Genomic DNA, 24,350 nt, shown 5'->3' on the forward strand with positions numbered 1-24,350 from the left:
ATTGGTCAATCATAAATTATTATTCATAATCTGTAATCGTATATCAGTATCACGGATACCAGTAATTTGTATAACCATGGAGTCTCATTGTTCGATACTGTAAAATCTTGTGTGGACAGAATTTTTAAATTAGATCCTTTCTATACCGATTTTACTTAGGAATTCAAATTAATTTAACATATTTGTAATTTTGGTTAATATTTAACTAATGACTTGCTGTACAATAACAAAGGACAAAGAAAAAATGTCTGAATGAATTGTAACAATAGATTGTTAAGACAAAAAAAATAATATTCCAAACAGGATTAAAAATAAGACCTAAGTACATTACACATACACTCACAAAGGTCCAGAATGTACAGGGTTTCCTGCCTTAATGCAGCAACCTAAAAAGGTGGGGGGGGAGACCTCTATGAATACCCAAGGGAATAAAAAAGTAGCAAGAACCAAGGTCGATTGAGCAGCAAAAAAGGGGGAGACATCGAAAAAGTGAGAGTAGAGAGACAAACAGAGGAAGTTTTTTTTTTCCGAGGAAGGTCAGTCGTCATGAAGAGGGTTCGTTTCGGAGAAGGTGAGTCGAGTTAGCTGGAAGACCGCTTAGGAGGAGAGGTCGTTTAGATGGTCGTCGCTGGATAAGTTCGTTTTCACCAAGTTTGTGTTCCGGCTCCCAGTTCGAGTATGTCCTGCCAATTCTAGGTTAAGGGACCCCGTTCCAGCCAACAGACATCTGAAGATGCTAGATGGGTCGTTTATGCAGTGAATAAAGTAAGTTCCGGATTTCCAGCCGCCAAGGTTCCTGATGATCTCTGCCTGTGGAAGTGCCCTCGTCGATATCGGAAAACGGTGCCGTGTGTGTAAGCAATATCAGAAGGAAGAAGATGATAACGATCTCAAAGGTTTACTGATGTGGACTAGATGACTAAATATCAAGTAAGGTCTATTATATGTGATTTAACTAGAGGCAGAAATTGTAGCAGAGATTGCTCTAGCTGTTTTTTTTTTTGTTAGTATTACTTCAGGACTGAAGGCAATTAGCTAACCATTGAGAAATAACTTGCTTAGTTGTGTAAAATAAGTTAGTGCTGTTACAAGGTGAAAGTTAATGTGCAAAATGTTATTTATTGTCTAAGCTTGCCTGTGGTATAGTATGTGTAGGTCTGTTATGTTGTATGACTTAAGCATAGGCACAAACATTACCTTAGCCTGTTTACTTAAAGGAGAATTGTTGAACTAGATTGCAAAATTTAAGATCTAAGTTAACATTGCTGATTATCGAGTCAGGAAAAAAGATTGTGTGCATAGTGTTAACTTTATTGTAGTCTAATTAGCATGAATAAATTGTTTTGTTTGTCAAATAACTTGCCCGATTCCTATATACCAATGCACTTCTCATAAAAAGACCGAACGTGTGTGACCTAGGGAGATAAATAGCCACAACTGAAGAATAGAGTATTGCTTCGCTTGATGTAGTGATAAGTGTAAGAGATATTTTCGAACAAAGTATAGAATCAAAACTTAAAGAAATTAACTATCATATATATTACAAAGGTGCAGACACATAATTTTTACAATACTAAATATTGATATCTGCAGTGATTTATTCAGAGAAAAGAAAAAATACATGTTGGCAACACTTGTGCATTTCAGACGCGGCATCTGTTCTGCTGTAGCATTAGTTTTGTTTTGGCTGTATGCTGACCAATGGCTTTGTTATTCAATGCCAGTGGTTTAAATTTCATATTTTTTAAAACTTTAAGGCTATCCTTACAATGTCAAAAAGGCAAAGCTGCAGTTTTAATGATGATCTCCAGAAAGAATTCAAAATTATTAAACTGGACAAGCTGTGTAGTGATGGAACAGAAGTTGTATGCTAACATTGTAATGTCCATTTTTCCATTGCTCATGGAGGCAGAAGCGACATCAACCAACATGTGCGTAGCCAGAAACATAAGGATGCTGAAAAAGACTCTGACTTCAGTTAAAAACATCAGCTCAAAAAACAACTAAAAATGTTAGTAGATTCAGGAGAAGTTAATGAGGCTAAGTTTTTTTGAGGTAGTTGAGAATTTCTGTGAAACCAGCTCAGAATATGTCAACAAGTAGAAGTGCAGTTTAGGAAAAGCTGAGAAATACAGGACAGCCTGAACGAGAAACTCATCACGCACACAAACAGAAGAAACTCGTGTATTCGATCAGTGGACCCTCATAAAATCTATAATTGTGAAGCTTTTGGATATATGGAATAATGAAAACGTTCTTGTATCTGATAGATGGTACTGATTTCTTCTGAAATGAGCGAAAAAACGCCTACACTTTAAGACTGAGAGAATATTTTCTGGTATGAACAGTATGTGGTCAAAGGAGAAATCTAGATTAAGTGTTGAGACAATGAGGGCTATGTTAGTTGTAAGACAAAATTGTGAGATTGTAAGAAGTTTTATGATAAGGTGTTGAAATTTGCTATGCAAGATCACTTCATTGGAGAAATATTCATAGTATGATTGTGGTGAAATACAGTTCCTCCCCCCCCCCCACATCTACTTAAAGTTTTGTATGGGTTCTGAATGAAGAATAATGGTAAACTCAATGTAAAAAAAAAAAATCAGCCTAACGCCTTTTTATTTCCATATACAGGGTAGGCGAGGCCATTTAGCCCTATCTAACTTTTTGGAGACTGAGAGGGCAGTTCAATCTCCACTGGTACCAATCAGAGATAGATGGCCCAAGGTTATCACTAATTAAGCGGTACACAGTGAAGAGAGAGACGGCTCAAATGTGCCGCCATCTCGTGGTCCCTAACCCTAACACAATATATTTAATGTCTGAAAATAATGTGGGTTCTACGGTCGATTTTCTTGAGTTTACGGGACGAAAAACCCAAGTTTCCGGGAGGAAAAAGTTGCTTGCCCATGCCAGACGTCAACTAACTCGGGAACTGGTCGAAAAAAGACTTAGAAAAATTTCCTCTAGTCGCCGACTAGACTCGCCAAGTCTTCCTTCGTGTGGCCAAGCGCCGTGGTGTGCAAACGCCACATCCACTGAGCTACACAGGCTCCTTCCTGTGTAGCTCAGTGGATGTTTATGTTATAGTTAGTTAGTAAACTCAATGTTTATGTAATAAATCTTTTTTTTTTTTATTCTCTTACTTTTTTACGCTGTGGTGCACACTGTTAGGTATCTACCTGGATACTGAACGAACAAGGATAGGCTAGCAATTTGGGATTTAGTCGACCAAATTGTATTCTTATTGGCTTAAACCAATATACAAAATGATGGTACAACATGACAAAATTTCATGCTGGCTGGGGGCATCGCCCAGCTAAACAAGGCCCCCATTGTTTTTGCCAAGGAACCAGGGCGAACAGCGAAAAGTCAGCTACTGGAAAAAATCTGAAAGCACACCCCAACTCAACATCACCAGAGTTAAAGATCGGCATTATCAACATAAGAAGCCTGGATGGCAAAGAAATGGAGCCAGCCGAAGAATTAGATAAGTACCAGATCGACATAATAGGGGTGATTGAAACAAAAAAGACAAAAACTGGTGAGATCTTATTGAGCAATAAATACAAAATGTTATATTCAGGAAATGACAATTAAGGAAAAGGAGTAGCCATAGTATTCAACACAAAATACAAGGCTAATCTTCTTGAATGGCAGGGAGTGATGATGGCTAATATCAGAATGGGGAATTGGACAATGAGACTTATTTGTGCCTATGGTAAAAGGTTCTACTAAGGTAAAAGTGGAAGAATTTTTTGATGCTTCAGAAAAAGCAACTGACACAATGAAAAAGGAAAAGTTGGTCCTTGTTGGGGATCTAAATAGCAGAGTAGGAAATGATTGTCAGACATACAAAAATATTTTGGGAAAATTTGGAGAAAAGAGCAAAGCTAATAATAATGGCAAATATTTGTTGGATTTCTGCTCAGGACATGGACTGGTTATTACTAACACCATATTCCAACATAAAAATGTGCACAAATTCACCTGTCTACAATTTTCCTCGAAATCAGTCTATTACTTGTCAAGACACCAATATTATCATTATCAGATCTTATATTTCTATCGTCTAAGGCACATTGTACAGTATCAATCCACCTATATCTTGGTCTTCCTCTGGGTCGTTTTAATGCCAACCTGGCAGAGAACACTTGTTTTGCTAATCTTTCATCACACATTCTGTTTAAGTGACCATACCACCTGAGATTAGATCTGCTAACACATTCTTAGATGCCGACAATGTCAAGTTCTTTTCTAATATCCTCATTTTTAATATAATATCGCCATTGATGTCATCTGTTCACACCTCTAATCTTTCTCGGGACTCTCATATCTGTAGTTTCTAGTCTTTGGTCAAGTGTTTTACTTCTGACCAAGCTCTCAGATCCATAAGTTAAAACTGGTTTTAACACTGTCTTGTATACAGCTAATTTTGTGTTGCGACAAATTTCTCACTTATTCCATATGAATTTATTCAATAGACTTCCTACCATACCAGCTTTGTTGATTCTGTTGTCTATTTCCATATTTAATTTACCATTGTCACTAAAAATCATGCCTAAGTAATTGAAATGTTTTACTTGTTCCACAGGTTCCCTGTTCACAACACAGTTGACATTTTCAACAACTCTACCTATTTTCATTGTCTTTGTCTTTTTACTGCTGACCTTCATAACCATATCTATTACAACAGCTATTCAATTTAGTCAGGGAATCTTGCAAACTTGTAGCGGATTTATTCAGAAGTATAACATCGTCCGAATAAAGCAAAGAGCTGACATTAACATCTCCAATTCTGATATCATGTTTAATACCACTTTCCTTCATAATGTGATCCATATAGATAATGAATAACAGAGGGGATAATGTACATCCTTGTCTCACACCAGATTTAACATTAAACCATCTTCCTGTACTTCCTTCAATTCTAACTGCTGACTTACAACTCAAATACAGACTAAGTATTGCTTGATATAATGCCCCATTGACATCATATAACTGTAGCATATTGAATACCTTCTCTCTTGGCACCCTGTCATATGCCTTTTCCAAATCGACAAAACTTAAATACAGATCTTTGTTATATTCCCATGCTTTTTCAACTGTTTGTCGTAAAGTGAAGATCTGAACCTGACAGCCTCTAATTGGCCTGAATCCAGCTTGTTCTTCACCAAGCTTTTCTTCCACAATTCTTCTCAACAGTTTCCTCAAGTACACTTTTTTTTTACCACTATGCTGTCATCACTGCTTGTTTCATTTAGCAGTTTTTCAAAGTAATTACTCCATACTTCAAGGATATCTTTTTCTCCCATTTTCATGTCACCTCTATCATCTCTAATTCCTTTTACAGCACTCTTTCCTCCATTCCTAAGCTTCTTCAACAACCTCCAGAATATATTGCCACCTTCTTGATATTTATTTTCTATATTCTTGCCAAAGTCCTCCCATGACTTTTGTTTAGCTAGTTTTACACAGTGTTTAGCTTTCTTACATTTGTCTCTGTATTCTCTAAGAGCAGAAGCCGACTTATTTGCCAGGAACTTTTGATATGCTTTCTTCTTTTCCTTCACTGCCTCTAACTTCCTGTGTCCACCATGGAGTTCTGATTTTTCTATCCATGCAGACAACCTCACCACATGCCTCTCTGGCTGAATCAATCAGGGTTTTGAATCTCCAAGGTTTGGTTCCTGTTCTCAAACTCTTTCATTTTTTCTTCAATAATCTTTGTGTGTTTTTGTCTACAGTTCCCATCTGAGAGCTGCTCAACTTTCATTCGCTTTAAAACTTTCTGACATGTTATTCTTTTCAATATGAAATTCAATTTTATCCTGCTCAAGACTAAATAGTGATCGCTTCCAATTTCAAATCCTCTGTACACTCTGGTGTCCTGCACCAGGGAGAAAACATCACTATCAACAATACCAAAGTCAATGAGACTTTTCTTATTCCTTGCATCTTCTCTCCATGTGAATTTGTCACATTTTTATGTTGGAACATGGTGTTAGTAATAACCAGTCCATGTGCTAAGCAGAAATAACTTTGTATGTAAGAAAATGTCAAATATTTGTGCCTTCACTTAAATTGGCTATTTGTGTATGACTATACCCAGAGGGCATATTCAAAATATCTGAATATTTAGTTGAAATTTTGTGTTCTTATTCAATTTTGCTTTATTTGCATTTGTTATCATTAGCTATGAAAATTCCTCAGTTATTCTGGACATTATTACTCCAGAAATATTACAGTACAATACCACTTTTTTTTTTCTTGAGTTAAGCAATTTACATCATTAAGGGCTTAACTGGAAAGAGAAATATATAAGTTTTTTCTTGAATGTAACGTATATACACTGATGGCTAGTCAAGGATATTGGTTCAGTTTGTAAAATTATTCAAGTCTAACCAGAAGAATAAGGTTTTGGTCTGTGCAGCAAGCTTTGTTACAACAAAACATCATATTAAAATAAAACTGCACATTAATGCTAAATGATTTACATCTTTGGTTAGTAAAATTCTATTATTCTTCAATATATTAACACTCAATAATACTAACATAAGGAAATTAAATACACTGCTTGGAAAGAAGTCAATGAACACCATTGGGTGAGGAACAAACAGTCATGGCACATACCTTAATAAGATGTAGGATCTCCTTTTGCTGCAATGACTGCAGCAATCCTACAGAGCATACTTTCCACAAGCATACAATAGTGATCAATAGGAATTTTGGGCCATTCTTCCTGTAGGCAAGTAATGAAGTCCTGGACTGTTGGATGAACTGAAGCATCAAATGTGGTCAAGAAGTCCACCCCACAGATGTTCATAGGGTTGAGATCAGGGCTCTGTGGTGACGTTCATGTCGACAAATCATGCAATTACAACATGTAGCAGCAACCTTATTGAAAGAGACAATGGTCAGTTCTGTAGCAACGCCACAAAGTAAGAAGCATTGCATTGTCCAGGATGTTCAGATATCTCTTAGTGTTCCACATTCATGATACCACAGAGCTCAGAAGCCAAACCACAAATAACATGACCATACCATCACAACACCACCACCTCCAAATTTTCATAGCTGGGGTTATTATGCACTCTGGTACGAGATGTCCACAGGCCATCCGACACAACCATACCTGTCCATCTGCTCAGCAGGGGTGTAGTATGATTCGTCGCTCCGTATCACTGCTTTCCAAGCTTCCCACTGCACATGCTCTTGGCACCGTTAAAGACAACATTGCATGTTGGTTCATGAGGTCCTATTGTTATAAAGAAGAGATTATTTATTTTGATAATTATCAATCCTGTCAACTGCACCATTTGTTATAAGAAGAGATTATTTATTTATTTTGATAATTATCAATCCGGTCAGCTGCGTCATTTGTTTAGAGGAGAGATTATTAATTATATTGGCTGCGCCATTTGTTTTGATAATTACTAATCATCATTTGTTTTCATATTATCTCTATAATGATACTTCTAATTCCAAGTGTTTATTACTGCACAAGGGTTCAATTTCGATTGATGCAATGACTTTTAACTATTTCTTTCAGAATCCAGAAAATCACTGACTCAAGACCAAATACAAAAAATGTACACATTTAATAAAACTACAACAATATATTCACTTCAAATAAAATTACATAACAAATTACAAAATTAACTGGATCCAAGGCCTTCTAAAATAAACCTATACTTTAGAGTAGTGTTTCTCATCTTGTGGTCCATAGGCAGAATTAAATTAATTAAATAAATATATTTATTTAATTATCCAAACAAAACAAATTAAATTTACCTTCAAAAAGAGGGTACAGCCATGGGCTCACCACTCTCCCACCCCAATAGCAAACTTTTATATGGAAGATTTTGAGCAACGAGCTCTAGAATCGGCGTACCTAAAGCCCAAAATTTGGCTCAGATACGTCGACGATATTTTCGCCTTTTGGCCCCACGGCCGCCAAGCACTAGATACATTCCTTAGCCACCTGAACAAACAACACAAACGCATCCAACTCACCATGAAATTGAAAAAAAAAACAACTCTCTTACGTTCCTAGACACACCTGTCACACGTCTTCCCTCAAGCTGTCTCTCCTTCTCAGTTTACTGCAAACCTACACACACAGGCCAGTACATACACAAAACTTCTTATCACCACCCAACACAAAAACTAGGGGTCATAAACACCCTTAAACACAGAGCTCAAACCATTTGTTCAAATGAACAAGCTCTTAAACATGAATATGAGACCATCAAACATACCTTTATAAAAAATGGATACAGTATAAAACCATTCACAAGATCCTCCACAAAGATACCACTAATAACAAAAAAGATTTCAAGAATGCTATTGCTATACCATATGTCAGAGGCATTTCAGAAAAAATAGACAGAACACTACACAAATACAACATCAAAACCACCTTTAAACCCCCTGACAAAAACCAAGGATCCTCTGCCACACTTAGCCCACCCAGGGGTTTACAAAATAGATTGCACATGTAACATACCATACATAGGGGAAACAGGGCGAACCATCCCAATCAGAAAGGATGAGCACAAATGTCACATAAAATACCTCCATTTTGGAAAAACCAGCCTTTCTGACACGCACTCCAAACATACCACAGAATTGACTGGAAAGGTACCAAGTCCCTACACCGCACCAAAACCTGGTTCGAGAGGAAATTCAGAAGCATGTGAAATGCTCAAACATGATCCGAATCTGAATAAAAATGATGGTCTAACAATTCCAAGAATGTGGAGGACCCATCTACAACCTTCATAGCAACCACAAAGAAAAAAATCTCAATACAAGAAGTCTTGGTGAAGTGTTTTTTTTTTTTCCTCCTGAACATTCAATAGCAACCTGTACTGTACAAATCCAGAAGATAATCGTAATATAACAATATAAACTGTATAATTCCAGAAGAATCCTAGTACGTGAGGACTTTAGCAGAGTTCATTGTAGTTTTTATTTTATCTTTTGTTTATTTTATTTTATTTATTTATTTTATCACTAGAGGGTAGGCTAAGAAAAAAGATTAGTTAACAACGTAGATGTAATTTACTTGTATAGAGTGCAACAGTATGTAGCTTGTTCTTATACACATGTATCCTTCTGAAGATGACCTCAATACAGGGGTCGAAACAAAGTTATTATTAATCAGTGAAATAATCTTTTCAACACGTGTGTTTTGTGTCCTAAATTCATAAATATGAAAACAAATTAAAATTGAATAAGTAAGTAAAAATTATTGAAAAAAAAACTTAGTGGTCCATAGAATTGTTTTAGGCATTTTACTGGTCCTTGGGCTCAGAAAGGTTGAGAAAAGCTGCTTCAGAGATCACTCATTCTCTGGCTCATTTTATTACTGGTTTACTTGTTTACACAATAACAAAATGTTCATAGTCAGTTTCTTTGTTAAGGCCTTTTTCTGAAGATATAAAATTTTCTTCTTCCTTTCCATAGGATCCTTTATTTTCTCTACGTAGCACACAATAATCCTCCTGTCTTACTGAAGTATAAATATTTCTTACCACTTGCAGTTCTATTTGATTTCAATTTACTAATTCTTGTACTGCAAAAAAAAGTTTCTTCCACTACTTTATAAACAACATATCAAGTTGCTATTTCCGTTGCCCTTTTCTAGTAGATATAACAAATAGATCCAATGTTCTTAAGACAGATGAAACTTTCCAATCAGCATTTCCTTGAACATTCCTTTAGAACATCCATTGCAATATCTTCTTTTATTTACTAATTACTTGTTGACATGCTCAACTCCTCCAGTTTAAAGACTCACAGTTTTACAATTCCTTTTTGGAATCTACCACTAATATTTTTCCCGACTGTCACATAAAACTAAATAAACTTCATAAGAACAAAATTCCTCCAGTCTGCATTCTTAACTTACATTAGCTCTCTCGTTTTTCCATTGCACTTACAGTTGACTCCCTGTGCTTCCATCTCAGTATAGTATCACTGATTGTTGACATGGGATGGCCCAGTTTGTCAACAATTGGCTACTAAACAACCACCAGTATGAATTCCATCACTACCGATCAACAGGAAATCTACTCACAATCAACCATCTCTGGACAAATGCCATGGAGAAGTTTGGTGATTCTTAAGTGGTTGCACTTCATATTTCCGAAGCTTTTGACTGGGTCTGGCACAAAGACTTACTAAACAAACTCCCATCCTTTGCTCTATCTCAGACTTCTGCAGTTGGACTGCCAGCTTTCTGTCTGGACATACACTATGTGTGATGGTGGATGGTTCCCTATCCTCTCACCATTCAACTAATGCCAGGGCTCCACAAGGTTCTGTTCTCTCAACAGCCTTCTTTCTTCTATATATCAATGACCTACTTCAATTGACCTTCAACCCCAATACACAGTTTTGCAGATGATAGCACACTGCACTCCTTCCTTTCATTCACTTACAGAACATCAACCACCACTGCCCTCATTCTGATCTCCAAGCTATCCTCCAATGGAGTTCAGATAACCTCATTTATTTCAAATGCTAGCAAATCCAGTTCTGCCTTATTTCTCAAAAAAATGCTCTCCCAGTATTACCTTTGACAACAATAATCAAATTTCCAGACAAGATGAGATTTCTCTTCTTGGAATTACCATGACATCAAGCCTTTCATGGCATAAATGCATCACAACCATTGTATCCTCAGAGGAGTGCAATTATATTGATCAATAACTCATCTCCTATCCACTCACTCCTCCCACTTTTGCACAGGCGTTTGGTTTCTGCAATATGTGTATTCTATAAATATTTCCATGGCAAATGTTCATATGAAATGGCATTAATAATTCCCTCACTCAGCACTAATACGTTGGAACATGTGCAGATGCTACCCAACATCTCTTCACAGTACACCTTGAATCCCACAGAATAATTTTCCCTCCTGCTACTGTATTGTGGAACAGTCTTTCCTCTTATGTGTTTCCCAAGGAATACAATATACAGGCTTTTAAATTAAATGTAAACAAGTTTCTCCTTTCCTAACCCACTACCGTACTATACGTTGATTAACCAACCTCTCTTGTATGGACTAGAGATTTAAAAAATTAAATAAATAAATAATAAGATACACAGTTTATCTTTACGAGAAGAAATTAGTTGGTGAATTTAGTCAATTGGTTTGAAGATGGCAATGAGTTGGAATCTCTTTAGAAGCTTTACTACTTGTTCAGAAATGCCCTTCATATAAAAGGCTAGGAATGTTGTGGGTTCTTTACTTGTAGGATGGGGGGTGGGGAGATAGAGAGTTGTTGATGATTTTGATCATTTTTCATGGTAATTGCGAGTTATAACCATTTAAAAGGAATGTTTGTTTAATATCTAATAGAATGTGAATATAAGCCAATGAATGCAGGAAGCACTGTGTGAAATATTTAGACAAATTAACTGGGCATGTAAAAAGAAGGTGATCCTAATGGGAGATTTTAATTATAAGAATGTAGACTGGAAGGAAAAGACAGTGTATGGAAAGAAACAAGGAGAGTGAATCTGTTGAGTTTCTGGTTTGAAAGGTGGTCAAAACAGGAAAAAATTGTCAAGAAGGTCTATGGAATTATAAGGTAGGTGATTATAAGAAGCTCCATAGTCAACTAGAATCAATATGTCAGGTTGATGAACTGTGCAGAAAAGACGTTAACAGTGTATGGGAAATGATAAGGTAGTATCTGACACAAACAGTGCATAACTGCATAGGAGTGAGATGGATGAACAGTGAAATCGAGTATGCAGTATGGAAAAGAAGATGTTAAGGAGGAAGTACAAGACAGTTTGTACTGAACAGATGAACGAGAATTTAACTTGCAAGCCAGAAAAATGACAAGAATTATCAGGAGTACTGTTGATGTTAATTCTCTACAGCAGTGTTCCCCAAACTTTCAGTACCTACATATTCTTTTTGGGAGAAGTTATAGTAATATTTCATTCAAACAGAAGAAATTAAAGGTATTTTTTTCATATTAGTGTTATAATAAATTAGTGGCTTACACTCATTACTTTCATTATAAATATTTAATCATAATGCATCGTGTGCTCTTTCTAAGAGTTACCACAATTATTTCCTTCATAATTTTCTATTGTACATTCCAAACACCCTGTTTTTAACCAATTCATATTAATGGGCTTCAGAAATGTAAGAGAGAGATACTAATAATAGTTAAATAGTTTTAATATTAATTATTATTAGATTGCACTTCAAGATTTGTTATGACCAATGACTCAAATGCTAAAAAAAAAAGTAAGAGTATTATCCTCACAAGTATAATCTTTTTGTTGAAAGTTTTTTTCACTTGGTTATACTATAAATTAAAGATACCATGAAATTATATTCTTAGTTTCATCCTTTATCCAAGTGTAAGCAAAACAAAGTTTATGTGTGAAGTAACTTCAGGACTGGACTACTTGCGTATAGAGGCTAATGACTTCACATCAATTGCCTTAGTATCAAATAATGCAAAGCCCACATCCTTACAGACAAGCATAATGCTATGCAATATGGGAAGGGCCACTACCCAGACCAGTTTCAACCTTTATTGAGGTCTCATCAGTGGGAGCCAGACCAAGAAGTGATACCAAGGTTGAAGTAATGCAGAAGTCATAAAGTCATATTCCATACACAAATAGTCAAAACGTGTTACCCCTTATTATTCTTATCTTGTTTAATATCAAATCGTCTTCCTGTATCTCCTTCAATTGTAGCATTTTGTATAGAGCTTTTTCTCTCGACACCATGTTATATACTGTTTTTTTTTTTGAAAATCTACACAACATAAATACAGATCATGCCCATCAATTTTCAACTATTTATCTTAAAGTGAAAATCTGATCCTGACAACCTCTTTTTGGCATGAACCCAGTTTGTTCTTCTCCATTTCCCTTTTGCAATCAAAAATGTAAAATTTCTGAATAAGAAAAGTACACATAAAATAATTACATGCAGAAGACAGATGGTACCATTGCATCTTAATTATATAAAACAACACCAAATAATTCATGGTGTCAAATAATTCTGGACACCATGTTATATACTGTTTTTTTTTTTTTTGAAAATCTACACAACATAAATACAGATCATGCCCATCAATTTTCAACTATTTATCTTAAAGTGAAAATCTGATCCTGACAACCTCTTTTTGGCATGAACCCAGTTTGTTCTTCTCCATTTCCCTTTTGCAATCAAAAATGTAAAATTTCTGAATAAGAAAAGTACACATAAAATAATTACATGCAAAAGACAGATGGTACCATTGCATCTTAATTATATAAAACAACACCAAATAATTCTTCTATCATAGTACAAACAAATAAAAACAAGAAAATAATTTGTTCCCCCCCCTCCTTTTGATTCTTGGATTTCTCCTGTGTACAGATGAACTTACCATTTGTGAAAATTACATTCCTGAAAACTTCTTAATGGGGAAAATCTGCAATGATAAATAAAGATTCATGGAAAAAGAGTTTAGCAAAAGAATTTTTAATTTAAAAATTACTATTATAAATGCATGTTGCTATGCAAAAATAAGCATATGGTGCTTAGAAGGAAGTCAACAGACATCCCCATGGGCAAGTTGCATTGTGTCATGTAATGAGTCACGTTTGTAGCCGGTATAAATTGGAGGAATATGATGCTCTCAAGTCAGTGCAACTGTGTCTGGGTGATATAGCTATGAGAAGGGAACTGATGGAGTTTCAAAGAAGAGTTGTGGTAGGATGCCATGTTGTAGGCCTATCTGTTTGGCAAATTGTTGACAAATTGGGTTGTCCTAGGTCAACAATCAGTGATACCATACTGAGGTGGAAGCACAGGGAGTCAACTGCAAGTGCTACTCATAATGGATGACCCACCACACTCATCAAATGTGACGTAGGTGCTGCGAAGGATAACATAAAATCACCATTCATTGGCCAACACATGGAATGGAGTTCTGGGCATCAAATGGAAACAAACACACACAAAAACATTCAGAACCAAGGCCCACAACATGGGTTTCCATGGTAGGACAGCAATGTGCAAACCCCACATTACCCAAACCAACATGCAGTGTGGTCTTCAGTGGTGCAAACAGCATGTATGCACTTTGCACCACTAAAGACACTACACCCTCTATTGAGCAAATGGATAGATGTGAGTGTGGGGATGCCTAGTGAATGTCTTACTTTCCAAAGTGCATAACTCCAACTATGAAATTCAGGGGTGGTGGTGTGATGATACGGTACTGTTTTTCCTGGTTTGACCTTGGACTTGTTTGTGGTGCCACGAGCACTGAACTCCAAGATGTATCTGAACATTCTGGAAAATGCAATGCTTCATTGTCTCTTCAGGACAATGCACAGTGTCATAAGGTGCTGCAGTAACTTCATGGTTTGTGGACATGAACACCACACTTGACTGGCTCCACAGAGCCCTGATCTGAATCTTACTGAACATCTGTGGAATAAACTGGAGCACTGAGTGAGATCAAGGTACGTCTGTCCCACAACAGTAATACATGCCTACAGTAAGAATGGTCCAAAATTCCACTCATCGTTATCATACACTTGTGGAAAGTATGCCCCGTAGGATTGCTGCAGACAGCACAGCGAAAGGAGATCCTATATCTTATTAAAGTAAGCTGTATGGCTGTTTGTTCCTCATACTATCATGTCCATTGACTTCTTTCCAAGCAGTGTATCATCATCAGTTGCATCAGTCTTGGGACTGGTAGCTCAGCAGCAATTTCCTCCATTCTGCTCTGTCATTGGCTTTCTTATTAACACTTTCATTGCCAAGCTGAAAATTGGAATTTCGTGTGGTGGCCAATTTTTTTTTATTTTTTTATTTAGTTAGCAATGTCCATGCGATAACGCGTGATCAGCAGTTTGGTGAGAGCTCGCATCGCGTGATTGGCAATGAACGTGTTAACCTCCTGGTAACTCCTCAAACCCGTGCTGTCTTTGACTTGGTCAAGAAAGCTTTTCCTTGTCTGCCTCTTCTTCTTTTCCCCTCTATTTTGCCTTCAGTTATTCTTTTCACAAGTCCATCATGTCAAAGTATATGTCCAAACCACCTATCCCTTCTAATTTTGATCGATTTTATTAGAGTTCTTGTTTCGTTTATCTCTCTCAGGACTTGTTGGTTTGATTTTTTTTTCTGTCCATTTTATTTTCTTCATGCGACACCAGTACCACATTTCAAAAGCCTCCAATCTTCTTACATCTTCTCTGCCTAGAATCCAGGTTTCACATCCATACAGTGCAATGCTCCATATCAATGTCTTTACTAATTTTTTTTTTTCAATTGTAGGTTGAGGTTTCCTGTTAAAATGCTTTTCATCTTAGAGAATTGGGCTTTTGCATTGTTTATTCTTGATCTTATGTCTTCTCTTGTTCTGCCATCTTCTGTTATTAGGCTTCCTAAATATTTAAAGCTTTTCACTTGTTTTATTTGTTCCCCGCTGATGTCTATATGCTCTGTATTGATAGAGATTTTGCCTGTAACAATGATTTTAGTCTTATCTGTGTTGATTTTCATTTTATATTTTTCAAGGTTATTATTTAGTAATTCTAACACTGTTTTTAATGTTCTTCTGTTTTCTGCTACAAGGGCTATGTCATCAGCAAATCTTATACACATGACTTGCTCACCATTTATCTTTATGCCACTATTTATTTTATCTTTAGTTTCCTGAATGGCATTTTCAATATATAAATTAAATAAAAGTGGTGAAAGTATACATCCTTATCTTACTCCACTCCTGATATTTATTATTTTCTCCTTATCATTGATTTTAATCTGTCCATTTTGATTTTTGTAAATTTGATAAATTATTTTCCTATCCCTCAAATCTATGCCGATATTAGTTAGACAATTTAGGAGTATTTGCTGGTTTACTTTATCAAACACTTTCTCTAAATCAAGGAAGCAAATGTAAGTATTTTGACTAAGGTCTAATCTTCTCCTTATTATTGTTCTTAAACAAAGTATTGCCTCTCTTCTTCCTTTATTCTTTCTGAATCCAAATTGGTCTTCATCCAATAGACAATCTATTTTTGAATAATTTTTAGCAGAATTTTGCTAACATGTGGGATTAAAGCTATTGTTCTAAATTGGCTGCATTTGTTTGCATTATTCTTTTTTGGTATTGGTATTATGGTTGATTTCATAAACTCCTTTGGTATTTCTCCTCTATCATAGATTTGGGCTATTAATTGATAGAGTAAGGTTTTGTCTCATCATCTAGATTTTGTAGCAGTTCTATAGGAATATTGTCTACACCTGAACTTTTTCCATTACTCATTTCAGACAGTGCTTTATCAAATTCTTCTCGCATTATTAGGGATCTTAGATTATCTTCATTTTGATTTTCTATGCTGATATCAACATCAAGTTTGTCACCATTATAGAGATTACTTAAATTAAGGGGATATTAAATCCCACATAGTTTTAAAACCGAATAAGAAACTCAAAGATTGGAATCAGAGAGTTTCTTGCCGAATATAGTAAACTATAAAGTATCGGCGACACTAGCGTTAGCCAATGCAAGTGATCCTAGTACGTAGTACAATACTGGACGACTCGTTGCAAAGGTGGGGGAAGTTCAGATCGCTATTCTTAGGTATTTTCCATAATGTAAAAACACATTTCCTAGGAAATGTGTTTTTACATTATGGAGGGAGGTCACTACCCACAGTGACCTACCCACTACCCACATTATGGAGTGACCTCCCTCCATAATGTAATAACAGCATACATTCCCTAGGAAATGTGTTTTTACATTATGGAAAATACCTAAGAATAGCGATCTGAACTTCCCCCACCTTTGCAACGAGTCGTCCGGTATTGTACTACGTACTAGGAACACTTGCATTGGCTAACGCTAGTGTCGCCGATACTTTATAGTTTACTATATTCGGCAAGAAACTCTCTGATTCCAATCTTTGAGTTTCTTATTCGGTTTTAAAACTATGTGGGATTTAATATCCCCTTAATTTAAGTAATGTTTTCATTGCTGAAATGAAGCTTATTAACTCTTTATTCTTAAGTAACCATTATAGAGATTTTAAAAGCAGTGTACAGTAATAAATATTCATTCTCTTTGTAACTGATGATGGTTAAGTTTGATTCATTCAATACAATAAAGGATAATTTATATTCATACTAGTTACTTCTGATAAGCATATATGAAGATGAGATGATCAACTGATTACCAGCTGACTTGCCATTTACAATGTTCTTAAGTCATGGAAAATTAAAAACTCTTTTTTTTGGGAGGGAGGGGGGGGGGGTTGAATAAAAGAGGATTTTTTTTTTTTTTTTTTTTAGCTTAAGTGTAACAATTAATATATGTATATATCACCATATAAATATTAAAGTCTATCAATGCTTTAAAGTAATCATTTCTTTGTTTGGCTTTATTCCAAACAAATAAAAGCAGTAAAACCTGATAAATATGTTATATATTAAACTCAACTCTTATACTCCTAAAATAAATCAAGTATAATTTTTTAAGAAATAATTGCTAAAGAATTTTGTATGAAAATCAGCAATAAAAAGCAGCAAATATGAAAATAAACAAGAACCTGTAAATCATCACCACACTCTCCATGATAAACCTACAGAATAAGTAGGTTCATAAGCTAGAAAAACTAATGTGGTTTCCTCTTGATATGTCCAAGGGACTGAAACTTTCTCAACAAGCTATCAACTTATGGTCTTCCTCCTACCCTTTGTGATTGGGTTGCTAGCTTCCTCTCTGGTTGTTCATTATGTGACATGATAGATGGCTTCCTCTCATCAGATTAATTTATCAATGCTGGAGTACCCAAGGGTTTTGTACTCTCACTTACACTCTTATTCACATACATTAATAATCTTTCCTCTCTAACTTCAAATCTTATTCATAGATTTTCTGATGACATTACCATTCCTATTCTTCATTCGAGAAACTCTGCAGTACTCAAATGCTTGAAGCTTAGTTCTCCCATAAACAATGTCTCCTCACCATTCTCAAGTAGGGATGTCAACTTGGTGAATTTCAATGCTATTAAAACATAGTGGGGTGCTTAAGGGTCAAAGCTGTATAAATGAGAGGAGACCTCCACATAGCCTTTAAAGGAATGCGGAGAACCGACCAGGGCTTCTGACCTAATGTCCAATCCTCACCTTCTCGTGGTGCACCCTGCTGGGTATCTACTTTGAAACTGAATGAACGAGGATGGGCTGGCAATTTGGGATTTAGACGACAAAATTGTATTCTTATTGGTTAAACCAAAATAAAAAATGATGGTACAACATGACAAAATTTCATGCCGGTTGGAGCGTCGCCCGGTTAAACAAGGCCCCGTTGTTTTCGGGGGCCTTGTTTAACCGGGAACCACGGCGAACAGCGAAAAGTCAGCTACTGGAACAAATCTGAAAACAAACCACAACTCAACATCACCACAGTTAAAGATCGGTACTATCAACGTAAGAAGCCTGAATGGCAAAGAAATGGAGCTACCTGAGGAATTAGGTAAATACAAGATCGACATAATAGGGGTGACTGAAACAAAAAAGACAAAAACTGGTGAGATCTTTCTGAGCAATAAATACAAAATGTTATATTCAGGCAATGACAATCAAGGAAAAGAAGGAGCAGCCATAGTATTCAACACAAAATATGAGGCTAATCTTCTTGAATGGCAGTCAGTCTCAAGTAGAGTAATGTGGGCAAATATGAGAATGGGGAACTGGACAATGAGACTTATTTGTGCCTATGGTCCCACAGAAGGTTCTACTAAGGTAGAAGTGGAGGAATTTTTTGACGCTTTAGAAAAAGCAACTGACACAATGAAAAAGGAAAAGTTGGTCCTTGTTGGGGATCTAAATAGCAGAGTAGAAAAAATGATTGTGAGACATACAAAAATATTTTGGGAAAATTTGGAGAAAAGAGCAAAGCTAATAATAATGGCAAATATCTGTTGGATTTCTGCTCAGGACATGGACTGGTTATTACTAACACCATGTTCCAACATAAATATGTGCACAAATTCACATGGAGAGAAGAGGCTAGGAATAAGAAAAGTCTCATTGACTATATTATTGTTGATAGTGATGTTTTCTCCCTGGTGCAGGACACCAGAGTGTACAGAGGATTTGAAATTGGAAGCGATCACTATTTAGTCTTGAGCAGGATAAAATTGAATTTCATATTGAAAAGAATAACATGTAAGAAAGTTTTAAAGCGAATAAAAGTTGAGCAGCTCTCAGATGTGAACTGTAGACTAAAATACAGAAAGATTATTGAAAAGAAAATGAAAGAGTTTGAGAACAGGAATCAAACCTTGGAGATTCAGTGGCAAACTCTGAAGAAAACATTTATTGATTCTGCCAGAGAGGCATGTGGTGAGGTTGTGTGCAAGGAGAAAAAAATCAGAACTCCCTGGTGGACACAGAAAGTTAAAGAGGCAGTGAAGGAAAAGAAGAAAGCATATCAAAAGTTCCTGGCAAATAAGTCAGCTTTTACTCTTACAGAATACAGAGACAAATGTAAGAAAGCTAAACAGTGTGTAAAATTAACTAAACAAAAGTCATGGGAGGACTTTGGCAAGAATATAGAAAATAAATATCAAGAAGGTGGCAAAATATTCTGGAGGTTGTTGAAGAAGCTTAGGAATGGAGGAAAGAGTGCTGTAAAAGGAGTTAGAGATTATAAAGGTGACATGAAAACAGGAGAAAAAGATATCCTTGAAGTATGGAGTAATTACTTTGAAAAACTGCTAAATGAAACAAACAGTGATGACAGCACAGTGATAAAAAACACTGACCAGGCATGCAGTCAGGAATATATATCCATACTTGAAGTAGAAAAAGCCATCAAAGGCTTGAAATGTGGAAAGGCAGCAGGAGTAGATGATATTCGATCAAAAATGCTGAAGTATGGTGGTATAAAAGTCTTACAGTGGCTGCACTGCATAGTTCAGAAAGCCTGGACTGAGGGACGAATTCCCGATGATTGGAGTAGATCTCTCATAGTACCCATATATAAAAAGGGAAATAAAACTGAATGTGAGAATTACAGAGGTATTTCCCTACTGAGTGTTCCTGGCAAGATCTATGCAAGTATGCTTGAGAAACGGTTGAGAAGAATTGTGGAAGAAAAGCTTGGTGAAGAACAAGCTGGATTCAGGCCAAATAGAGGCTGTCAGGTTCAGATCTTCACTTTACGACAAATAGTTGAGAAAGCACGGGAATATAACAAAGATCTGTATTTAAGTTTTGTCGATTTGGAAAAGTCATATGACAAGGTGCCAAGAGAGAGGCTATTCAATACGCTGCAGTTATATGGTGTCAATGGGGCATTATATCAAGCAATATTTAGTCTTTATTTGAGTTGTAAGTCAGCAGTTAGAATTGAAGGAAGTACAGGAAGATGGTTTAATGTTAAATCTGGTGTGAGACAAGGATGTACATTATCCCCTCTGTTATTCATTATCTATATGGATCACATTATGAAGAAAAGTGGTATTAAACCTGATATCAAAATTGGAGATGTTAATGTCAGCTCTTTGCTTTATGCGGATGATGTTATACTTCTAAATAAATCTGCTACAAGTCTGCAAGATTCTCTGACTAAACTGAATAGCTGTTGTAATAGATATGGTATGAAGGTCAGCAACAAAAAGACAAAGATAATGAAAATAGGTAGAATCATTGAAAATGTCAACTGTGTTGTGAATGGAGAACCTGTGGAACAAGTAAAACATTTCAGTTACTTAGGCACGATTTTTACTGAAGATGGTAAATTAAATATAGAAATAGACAACAGAATCAGCAAAGCTGGTATGGTGGGAAATCAATTGAATAAATTCAAATGGAATAAGAGAGAAATTAGTCGGAACACTAAATTAGCTGTATACAAAACAGTGTTCAAACCAGTTTTAACTTATGGATCTGAGACCTGGGTCAGAAGTAAAACACTTCACCAGACTAGAGACCGCAGATATGAGTCCTGAGAAAGATTAGAGGCGTGAACAGATGGCATCAATGGCAATATCATATTAAAAATGAGGATATTAGGAAAGAACTTGACATTGTCAGCATCCAGGAATTCGTTAGAGCTAATCTCAGGTGGTATGGTCACTTAAATAGAATGGGAGAGGAAAGATTAGCAAAACAAGTGTTCTCTGCCAGGTTGGCAGGAAAATGACCCAGAGGAAGACCAAGATATAGGTGGATTGATACGGTACAAAGTGCTTTTGACGATAGAAATATAAGATCTGATAATGTTGGAGTCTTGACAAGTAACAGACTGATTTGGAGGAAAATTGTAGATAGGAAGTTAGTAATGATGTAAATTTTTCATGTAGTACTGTCATATCCTGTACACCCTTTGAGGGTACATGGCAGGAATTTGATGATGATTAAAACATAGTCCTGTTTTAGAAAGATCTTACTTCATTCCCTTCACTTTTTGATAATGTTCCAATATCTTTTCACCATAAGTTCTCCCTTCTTGGCTTAACTTTTGCATCCAGCTTATTCTGGCTTACGCATATAATACCCATAGACTCTAAAAAACGCTACTTCTCTTCTGCTCAACTTATACTTTATAAATCCCAAATCTGATTACACCTTTGGAATACTGTTCTCACATATGCAGCAGTGCACCCAAAACTTTTCTAAGAAATCTTGATTATCTTGATTCCCTGACACAGATCATCAACTGTGTCAGAGAACTGCAAAAAGTCGAGAGGCATTTAAATGAACAGAGAGAGAAAAAGAAAATTAAACAGGAAAATAAGAAACAACAAAGCAAGGAAACAGATAAGTCAGGAAATAACTGAAATCAGGTAAGTGACATTGTTAGTAAAAAGAAAGAAGTTATTTGGTATGGTGACTATAATAAACATTCTATAAATGAGCAAGTCATAAAATCGAGTTTTCCTGGAGCGGAAATTAAGAACATAAATGAAGCAATTCAGAAACAGAAAAGAAAAGTAAATGCAACTGTAGTAGATACAAATGATTTAACTGGAGATAAGTTCAGCATGAGAGAGGATAAGAAAAAGTTGTTGGAAGAGGTGAGAGTGAAGAGTGAGAAAGTGAAAACCATTAGTATTTTACTTCGCTGTGATAAAAATGAATTAAGAAGAAGGGCTATGATGGCAAAAGATTTGATGCCTAGGCTATGTAGAAGGAATGGTTGCGAGTTTTTGGATGTGTGGAGTGAGTTTGAAGGAAGATTGGATTTGTATAAGAGGGATGGCCTACACCTGAATGCATTTGGTATCAGGAGTCTAGAAAAACTAATAACTAGTATGAGACCTAACACAGAGAGTTAGAGAAACTAAATTATAAAGAATGATGTGAATGTAAGAGCGACAAATGTTATATAACTGTGTTAATGACGGGAATGGGCTTTGTCAAGGAAATGTTGAGGAGGAGAAAACGATTTAAGGTTTGTCTGGTTCGGACCCATCATGTGTGCGCAAAGATATCAACATATGTAAGGTATTAGAGAATAATAGAGATCTGCAAGTTGTCCAACTGTGTCAGGCAGACTGCAGACAAGACAATATAAAAGAACAAACAGATTATTGTATGTCTCCAGTCTGCCTGACACAGTTGGACAACTTGCAGATCTCTATTATTCAGAAACAAAAGGGATAGAGTTTGTTGCCTTGGTCAATATATTGCGACTCAGATTGTAGGTATTAATGAGACCTGGCTATCAGAATCAGACCTACTAACTGGTATTGAGTGTCAAGGGTACCGTATTTTTAGGAAGGATAGAGAGGATAGGAGAGGAGGGAACGTGTTGCTAATCATATCAGATGACTTGAATCATCTGATATGATTAGCAAGAGTTGAGACCTATGATTGTAGTAATACTACTAACAATATTTCATGTGGCAGTGAGTTTGCAGCCACCTGGTGTGAGGTGGAATCTAACAAGACTAATTACATAGTGGGGTGTTGTTACAGACCTGGTGGAATGGTTGTTAGTGATGAAGAAATGCATCACCAAATAGAAAAGATGAGTGCGAAAAGAGTAATCATAATGCGAGACTTTAATCCAAATATTGATTGGGTAGCAGTAGAATCTCATAAGAAGCATGAAAATGCATTTATTGAACTGTTGTGGGACAACTTCCTCAAGCAGCATGTGATAGAAGGAACTGGATATCAAAGAGTGTTAAAATTGACTGTAGTGTCAGAGGGCATTTCGGTTAAACTATTCTGCCTCCAGTTGGTGACAGTGATCATGCAGTACTCACTTGGGAAGTGACTAAGTTTATGAATGTTCCATTCAGAAAAGGTTACATGCTGAACTATAAAGCAGGAAATTATGACCAACTGAGGAGTATACTAAGTTCAGTGGAATCGGATCGGTTACTGGATGAAAAGAATATCGAGAATGCATGGGAAGCATTTAAATCACACTTGAATGATGCAATATCAGAATATGTCCTGAGAGTTCAAAGAATAAATAAAGTAGGAATCAAATGGATGTGTAATCTTATTAAGCAAAAGATTTGTAAGAAAAGGACAATATGGAAGGAATACCGTGTGCATAAGGATGACATCCGTTATGAACATTATAAACAGCAGGCTAGAATAGTCACAACTGTTGTATGGAAAGCAAAGTCTGAGTATGAAAAGAAAGTGGCTCTGTGTGCTAAAGACAACCCACAAGAATTCTATCAATATGCTGCAAGTAAAAGAAAGAATGAATATGAAAGAATAACTCTTCTAAATCCTGATGGCGTGAGGGTTACAGATGCAACAGAGGTTGTTCAGTTAATGAATGCCCATTTTGTTAAAAGCTATCAACCTGGTGTACACAACATTGAACTCACTGTTACCTCTTCACTAGATGAAGAAACACAGGTATGTGAGGACGAGGTATTAGAGCTGTTGCACGAATTGAATAAGAATTCAGCAATAAGGACTGATGGGATATCAGCACGCGTGATACAAGCGAATTTGACAAGCGACATAGAGCTATTTGCTGATTATGCAAAGATAGGCATGGTAATAAGGAATGCTGCTGATATGCAGTACTTGCAGAATGATTTGAATACGCTGGAACTGTGGGCATGCAAAAAAATAGATGTCAGTTCAATGTCAGTAAATGTAAAGTCATTCACTTTGGTGTGATTAGATCCCACCAATGTCATATTATATTGGTGGGATTAGGCTAGAAGAAACTGATGAGGCTAGGGATCTTAATAAATAGGAAGTTGAAGTTCAGGGATCATGTGGCAAAGATTACAAATACAACTCAAAAGATAATTGCAATGCTAAAACAAACATTCACATGTAAAGATAAGGATGTCACTTTGCCTGT

At 36.1% G+C, this 24,350-nt stretch overlaps 1 protein-coding gene across 3 annotated transcripts in view; it reads right to left on the reverse strand.

Annotated features, from left to right (window-relative positions):
* Window positions 1-24,350, reverse strand: part of LOC150110057 (CXXC-type zinc finger protein 1-like) — a 298,921-nt gene that overhangs the window by 268,328 nt on the left and 6,243 nt on the right. For all 3 annotated transcript variants that reach the window (XM_090390972.1, XM_090390959.1, XM_090390969.1), the window contains exon 2: window positions 13,419-13,463. In XM_090390972.1, coding sequence (XP_090247098.1) covers window positions 13,419-13,421 — 3 coding nt within the window. In that variant the 5' untranslated portion in view covers window positions 13,422-13,463. The remainder of the gene's footprint in view (window positions 1-13,418; window positions 13,464-24,350) is intronic.

Source organism: Typopeltis vanoorti, chromosome 1, assembly GCF_054136105.1.
Source record: "Typopeltis vanoorti isolate ZY-2024b chromosome 1, IOZ_Tvanoo_1.0, whole genome shotgun sequence".
In the NCBI taxonomy this organism is placed as follows: Eukaryota; Metazoa; Arthropoda; class Arachnida; order Uropygi; family Thelyphonidae; genus Typopeltis; species Typopeltis vanoorti.